The sequence below is a fragment of the Cyprinodon tularosa genome, unplaced genomic scaffold (assembly GCF_016077235.1).
Source record: "Cyprinodon tularosa strain WSP-4 unplaced genomic scaffold, ASM1607723v1 ctg1045, whole genome shotgun sequence".
Classification (NCBI taxonomy): Eukaryota; Metazoa; Chordata; class Actinopteri; order Cyprinodontiformes; family Cyprinodontidae; genus Cyprinodon; species Cyprinodon tularosa.
Window position 1 is genome coordinate 246936 of NW_024037833.1, and position 8312 is coordinate 255247.

An 8312-nucleotide genomic window follows, 5' to 3' on the forward strand; every position below is an offset into this window, starting at 1 on the left:
ACCATGGCAGAAACAAGCACAGACATACAGCGAAAATACATAGAACTGTCAGAGATGCAATAGGATGCATGACAGAAAACTGTCCTGCCCAAAATAAAGATGCAGAAAATGTAATAAAATGGGACATTTTGAAGCCATGAGTAAAACTAAAATGCTAAAACAAGTCCGAGCTGAAACTGCTATATGCTCAGATAAGGATTCATTTTTTATTGTTGAAGTGTTCTGTAGTGCAGCAAAGTCAATTTCAATTAAAATTAAGTTTATTTCCATCCATTTCACAACACATGTCATCTCAAGGCCCTTCATAGTTTATCAAATGTCATCGAGGAGTCAAAATTAAGACATCAACTGGGACATTAAACTGCTGGTGAATGGTAGTCCTGTTAACTTTAAAATTGACACTGGTGCTGATATAACAGTCATCACAGATGCAACTTTCAATAATCTATGGCAAAAAGCAAAACTGCATAAGTCCAGATCAACAGTGTACAGTCCAGGTGGAAAGACGTCCTCCTCAGTAGGAAAAAGGGTGGCTGGGTTTAACACAGTGCACCTTTTCACTGTGACATTCGGCATGTCAAGTAAAGTTATTAAAGTGTTATTAAAGTTATTAAAGTTATTAAAGTGTATCTCAGCCAACGAGCCGCAGACAAATGACAAGTTCTTTTCAAAGTAAAACAAAATAAAGTAAAGCGCATGATTCTGTAAGGTTTATCTAGTTATTTTTGTTATTATTCTATAAGTTCATTTGAATTAAAAAAAAAGAACAAATTTGCTTGGTTTAATTGCATATCATTAAACGATTTACACAATGCTTAGATCTACCATAAAGATCTCTGTAGAAGACAAAAGCTATTGAGGTAAAAGCAAATGTATCACGTTGCTTTCTGGTAAGGTTTTAAAATACTTACTGGTTTCAAGACACATCAAGAAAATACTATTCTAATTAAATGTAAAATAAATTATCATTATAGCTGCTTAGTTCAAGAATTTAGTGAAAACACTGATGCTACAAACTGCAATTCTTATGACTGAAATCTAAGCATTTTCATCCTTTAAAACAGGGGTCTTCAACTTTTTCCAGGCCAAGGACCCCCAAACTGATGACAAGATGGAGCTGGGACCCCCTAATTATATATATTGTATGAAATTGTGTTATATCAACCCTGTCCTATAGTCACTCTATTACAGATGGAGTAATGTAACTAAAGTAATCCCTCCCTGGGATTATTAAAGTATTTCTGGTTGATGGTACAGGTGTTGTGAATGAAACGGTGCCCAGCTTGAAAGAGCTCCTGTGTGTCTCTGAATGTGAGCATTGATGACTGAAAGACATCTTCTGCCTCCATTTATCTGTTTACTACAGTCTGTTCAGTTCATGTTAATGTGGATTTAAAGACATTTCAATTCAGCAGGGAATATAAAAAAAATAAAATGAATCAACCAAAAGTTTTGCGACCCCCATGCAGTACCTCTGCGGACCCCCTAGGGGTCACGGACCCCCTGTTGAAGACCTCTGCTTTAAAAACATTGAAAAACACGAGGACAGGGCACCGCCTGGTGGTGGACAGAGGAAAACACAAAAAACAACCCACACAAACTGGAATCCTTTTGAAAAGATTAACCTATTAATCTTTACTTTAGTTAGATTTTTATTTTAGTTTTTGTTAGATTACATTTATTTATTTGATAATTTTTTATGGAGAAGAAGAGGACTTTGTTTGAGCTCATTTTCCTGTATTTGATTTCTAATTATCTTTAAATCTGTTAACAACCTGTTGTTTTGTAATTTAGTTTTTGACATTTACTTTAAACTGTGCCGACAAAACATTAATCTCACTGTCTCAAAAATGTTTGGTTTTGATCCTCCTGCTGACCTCCAGGGACCTCGATGCCAGAAGTCCTCACTCCCTTAACCTGCTAACGGGGTATTGAGGCTGGAAGACTGCTTCCTCCAGGTGGTTCCTGACACTTCTCCTCAGAAAAATCGTTCAGGGAGAATCCTGCTTTGACAATGCCAAATTGAAGTGGGAAAAAAGTATTCAACTATTCATCCTAGTTTAATAAACAGAAATAGCTGGATTTCACTCAGTCTGCACTTTTTTTTTTAATCATATCTTTGCAAAGAGATAACAGTTCATCATACAGCCCTTATGGCACATCAATGGAAAGTAGTCAGAGTCAAAACTATTTACAGACACATGTTGCTGTTTAATGGTTAAACAGTAACATGTTATGAATGAACCTTGAGAAAGAATTTTTTTTTATGGGAAGCAGCCATGTCTGGTCTACAAACATCCTGATGCAGAGCAATGTGTGGCCTTGCAGGTGAAAGAGACTGAGTAGGATAAAATTAATATAAGAAATAAGAGAGATTTTCTGACAACAGGACATTTTTCCAGTAATGGATATTTGAAAATAGCAGCAACATCAGAGATGTGCAGAATGACAGCAGCAGGTTATTTAACTGACTAAGGTTTCTATCATTACATTTGATTGGATTTGTTCCTGCTCCCGCTGGTTGGAACCTTTATTCCACTCTGGATTCTCATGAGAGAAGTCTTTGTTCACTTTGTGATAAAGATAAAAAATAAACGGTTTGGAAAGTTCGGTATTCGTTCTTTCCCTGCGTGTGTGCCAACTGACATGGTTGCTAGGCAACAGAGCGTAACAAAGCTGCCGAAGGGTAGACCTGTTTGAATTCACACGCAGCAGCTGGAATGTTTACCCTCTGTTACTAGGCAACCATAGTGTCGGTTCACGGACGCGCTTCAGCTTGCTGTAATGGACCAGATCTGGGCTCCGGTGCCGTTCGGCCGCCTGGCCCTCCCGCTGCTGATTCAGCAGCTGCAGCACAGAGACGCCTCGTGCAGGCTGCGGGCTCTGACGTCACTCTGCGACCTGGTCCATGAACCGGAGTGGCTCTACGGATTGGTGAACGGAGGTAACCCTGCCGACCACTGATCTCTGTTCATTCAGTGAATTGCTGATTGCCCGTTGGTAGTACAGCGTTGAAGTGAAGCCACCGGCCGCCATATTGGTACTCCCTAGTTAGACCGGTCGCAATGTAAACAATCTGTGCGCTACAGCATCATGTTCTCATTTTCAGGGGGACTTTAGACTTAAGTCTGTGTCATCAGTTTGACACAGACTGGCAGTTTCATAGCATCAGTAGATTGCTTTAACTTAGAATAAAATAAATAGGCCCATCACATTGCAGATTCATTATAAAGTCTATAAATCATACATACATACATAAAAATACATGTAATATACATGGATTGATGACATTGTTGCGGTAATTACGGCTGATATTTGAAAAAATGTATGCACACACGAACACAAACACACACAATACAGTGATTGAATAACTTTAATAATTTATATATTCGTTATTGAGTTATATATATATAACTCAATAATATATGAGTTTGGGGGCCACTGCCCTGAGGGCCCCAATGACCACGGGTACCACTGATGCCTTGACCTTCCAGGTTTTCTCCAGCTCTACTCTGAGCCCCTGGTATTTCTCTAGTTTCTCATCTTCTTTTTTCCTGATGTTGCAGTCACTTGGTATCGCTATGGCAACCACAACGGCTTTCCTCTGCTTTTTGTCCACCACCACAATGTCCGGTTGGTTTGCCATTACCATTCAGTTCGTCTGTATCTGGAAGTCCCACAGGATCTTGGCTGGGTCATTCTCTACCATGTTTGGAGGTGTTTCACACTTTGACCTTGGGGTTTCCAGCTCATACTCTGCACAGATGTTCCTGTATGCTATTCCAGCCATTTGGTTATGGCGCTCCATGTAAGCGATATATATAGGGGTCAAATGGGTAGCTTTTTCCCCCTCAATATAACATGCAATATATTCCAGCTCATGACTTTTTCAAATGAGAAATGCATCAAGCTCTACAGGAACGACAGCATCATCGTCTTAATAAAGAATTACTACATTAATATTTCACAGTGAATTACTTTCCATTTTCTCTACTTTCTATTTTCTAACCCGTAATATGTAGCCAACATTTGGAGGAAGAATGTTTTCAAGATGACTTGGATAATAGCGCGTTGTGACAAACACCAGATACAGCACTGGGACTTGATCAACAGCCGATACCGCACCGTGACAATGTCACTAACCAGTAGGTGGCAGTAGTGTTCTTTGACAAACATGGATGCCTCCAGTAAAGCACATTCACATGAAAATTACTCTGAATTAAAAACACTGATCATTTATTGAACAGGATGGAATCATTTCAGATTTAAAGAACTTTCAGAAGTTTGAATTCTGAATATGAGCGACTTTTCCTTTAAATGCATCTGAAAGATGTTTGTTTTTTATTATCAGTTTTCAGTTTGGGATCTTTCTTGTCTAAGTCATCTTACTGCATCAGACAGTTTCCATATTATATCCAGATGATCTCCTAACAGAGGAAGGTCTGCCTTTACACTTGATGGTTAATGAACAGATGTAAACTTTCAGTTCCACGCAGGAACTGTTTTCACATCAGGAAAGAAGGCCGACATGTTTCTCCTGCAGGTTTCTTCAAGGACCTGCATGTTGTGCTGAAGGACGAGGATCCATCAGTGAGAGCAAAGACCTGCGAGCTGATTCATCTGGTGACGAACCACAGCATCGGCAGGTAGCTCCTCCATCAGAACCCCTCCGGGGTCAGAGGTCACGGGTCCATTGCACCATCTATCAATCGAAACCTTCAACCATCTGCTGGATCTATCGATCCGGGGTCACTGACCCTTACGATTTCTAAGAACCATTTTTATTTTCAGTCCATCTCAGAAAAAACATTTTAGAAAAACAAAAGCAACTCAAGTCTGACAGGGAATAGTTTTAAAACCGTCAGAAATCTGCTTCACCAAAGAAGAGAAAGATTTAAATATAAATAAAGATACTGAAAATTTTTAACAGATGAATTAAAAGAACCACATAAAAAGAGAAAATGTGGAGAAGATGATGTAACAGCTCTGACAGTTAGAAATGACAGCTGCTTCCAAATCAGAAGGGCTTTTCTTCAGCTTGTTGCTGTACCCTGAGTTCACCAGCAGGGGGCAGCCGGCTTCTTTCATTTCTAATCATCAGAGTCAAACCAGGCTGATGGTTTATTTTATGTCTGCTTTTATTGGCTGTAACTGACTGCAGCTTTATTCCTCATCCTAACAGAGATGTTTGCTCCTGCAGGCTGGCTCTCCTCTCCTCCTCTCTGCTCCCTTCTCTCTCTGACCTCCTGGACGACCCCTCGTCCTCCTGCAGGAGGAACGTCCACCTGGTTCTGAACGGCCTCGCTCAGCTGCCTGCAGGTAAACTCAGCAGGAGCTTCTGATCACTGCCTGGAGCTGAGAGGACATGTCCATCTGTCCCTTCATCCTCTGCAGGAGCTGATGCTTTCCTGAAGCTGGTTCCTAAGCTGATGCTGAAGCTCAGAGAGATGCAGCAGCAGGAGGAGGAGGAGGAGGAGGTGCTGCTCCTCTCCACCCTCACCTCCTGCTCCAGGCTGGACCCTCGGCCTACTCTGGTATCAGGCGGCATTCCTCTGATGGGTCAAAGACTGTCCCACTGCTCCCGGGACGTCCGCAGGGAGGCAGCGGCGGTTCTGATAGCGCTTAGGTACAGCAGGGGGCGGGGCTTAACAGCAGTGTGTGTTGGTGTGTGTGTGTGTGTTATGGTCTCCCTCTGGTTTCAGTGTTCCTGAGGACGGGAAGCGGCAGGTCTGTGAAGAGCAGCTCCTTCCTGTTCTGATGGATCTGCTGCAGGACGGAGACGTGGAGGTCCAGACCAACGCCGCAGGGGTCATCATGAACACCGTCATCATCACCACAGGTCCCTCATCCTGTTTGGTTCCATCGAGATAAATCCTCAAGTCTTCATTGGTTCAGAACCTTTCATCTGCAAACTACAAGAACAATCGGGTCAAACAGGATCAGATTTACTTCCAAACATCCCATGATGATTAAATTATGCTTTTAGGTTCAGTTTGTTCCTCCAATTGTCCAAAAGATTTCTATCTAACTCAGCAAATTGCCCATATGCTTATGCTGAGCATGCATGTGGTGACAGAGGGGAGAAAAACTGCCCTTTAAAGTTTTAGGGAAGTCATCTTTAAATGTCAAATTATTCAGGCATGGTATATGAATGTATTCTTTGTCAGACCATATTGTCCAAATAGTTAGAATATTTCTATAAAAAAAAAAATTCTGTCTTAAAATCTGTTTTTTTTCGTTATCTTCTGCAGGCCAGTTAGTTCTACGTCAGCCTGAACACCTAAATTCGGCCAATCATATATCAACGGTCATCTGTCAATCAAATTTTTTCGGTCATAGCATCTAGATTCATGTGTCGCAGCTAATATACGCAACGGTTGAAACCAGAATCCTTTCCTTTCCCATTGAGTTGCGTCCCAGTGTTCACGGGGATGGACGTCTGTGTCTTCGGCAGGCGTAGAGCTAACAGAACTGGCAGCGTTGCGAGGCAAGGGCTCAAACATGGACGGCTGGAAGCCTTCTACACCAAACTAAGCTTCTGCCGCCCTGGCGTCCTCTTCCACAACATCTTCGTCCCCGCTTTCCTCCTCTAAATAAAAAATGGATGACGGAGGAGACTCATCCACGACCTCCGACACTAAACTCTCCTCCTCTTGCATGTTTCCGCTGTCCATAGCGTTCCTTGACAGCGTCGTTTCTAAGTCACCAATTTAGTGCTACTTGGTCCCAATGGAATTTCCCATTGGGAACCTGCTAGCACTAAGTTGCTAACTGGTTAGCAAGATGCTTCCCACAAACCGGCTACAACCAAACTGCTCTTGAACCTTCCGCTACAACAATCCCGCCCCCTTGATAATCGACCAATCACATTCACTTTATTCACTCGTGTAAAGTCGGGCACCACTCGGGAGAATTCGGAAACGCAACCGTTGGAACAGCCGCTTTCCTACGACTTTAACAGAAAGAAACCTTCAGCAGAACCAGGCTCAATGTGCTGCGACCTGTGAGAGAAGAGGGAGGACATCAAGTCCTCCAGCAGCGTAAGGCTATAGCAGCAGAACTACAGAGATCAGGACAATCAGAGTAATACCAATCCTACACCTCTAAATAAAAAAGGAATCAGGTTCCATCAGACTGGGTGGAAAACGTCTGCATCAGATTTTATTTTGGGTTCCAAAGTGGAGGGGGCGGGGCTACCCAGGTTCTTGTTAATGTAGTGGTTCTGTCTCTATGGAAACCACTTTGGTTTGTAATGATAACAGGAAAACGTTTGAGAGCTTTCCTTCTCAATCATGTGACCTGTCAGTCTCACTCAAGCCCCTCCCCCTGCAGGTAAACGTCTGAGTCTGGAGCTGAATGCCGTCCCCATCCTCCTGAACCTGCTGGCCGAGGAGGAGGAGGAGGAGCAGAGGAAGAGGAGGAAGGCTCTGATCCTCTACTGTCTGAGAGCACTGACTGCTCTGGCTGAAGCTCCAGAAGGTCGCCGCCTCCTGCAAGACCAGCTCCCCCTGCTGGAAAGGAGGAGCGTAGACCAGGACCAGGATATCAGGCGGGCGGCTCAGACCGCCATCAGGGTCTTCACCTGGAACCCTTGACAGACCCGGTTTTCTGACCCTAGACCAGAACCAGGAAGGAGGGAGGGAAAAAAATGGCTTCATTTTTACAAAATACAAATTGTTTGGATTAAATATAAAGAACAGAAAGGCCAGATTCCAATAAATCAGTTTCCAAATCTAAGTTTTGATTATTAAGACAAAGGTTTTCTCAGCTTCATGGTAGAACATCACAACTAAATGTTTGCTTTTTACAGTTGAGAAATAAACAGAGTGGAATTGAACCGGTGCAGCTCTCTTTCTCCAGCTCTCTGCTGAAATAGTTCTGGTTTCTGCCAGAGGCGTCAGGCTGAGCCTAACAAAGCAGATTCATCATGTGTGTCTGACCTTAATGGGAGTGAAGAGCCGCTTCATTCAGAGCAGCAGGTCAGCAGGGAACTGTCTCTTTTCTCCTGCTTCAGGTTCTGCTCTGCTTTGAGAGGAACCTGGAAACATTCAGGACGCCTCAGGCTGATGAGCTGCTGACTGAAGAAAGGAAGCAGAGAGAATCTGCTTTCTAATCAGAACCTTTAACCAAACCAGGATTTGGAATTCTGTCTTTCTTAAACCAAAGTTTGTGGTTGGTATATTATTTTTTTTAACATTTTCTTGGTATTCCTCCCTTAAAAAAAGAAAAAAAAGAAAAAGAAAACTTTGAATCAATCTAACTGGATGATCTGGTGAACCGTAAAGTGCCTTGAGATGACATGTGTTGTGAAT

At 42.5% G+C, this 8312-nt stretch overlaps 1 protein-coding gene across 1 annotated transcript; it reads left to right on the forward strand.

Annotated features, from left to right (window-relative positions):
- The first annotated feature begins 2646 nt into the window (after nt 1–2646).
- rsph14 (radial spoke head 14 homolog) lies at nt 2647–7959 on the forward strand. Its single transcript, XM_038283148.1, has 7 exons — nt 2647–2667; nt 2752–2944; nt 4544–4646; nt 5201–5319; nt 5395–5626; nt 5703–5839; nt 7333–7959. Exons 1-7 carry the CDS (start codon nt 2647–2649, stop codon nt 7593–7595), a joined length of 1068 nt encoding a protein of 355 aa, XP_038139076.1. The 3' UTR covers nt 7596–7959.
- The last annotated feature ends 353 nt before the right edge of the window (nt 7960–8312 follow it).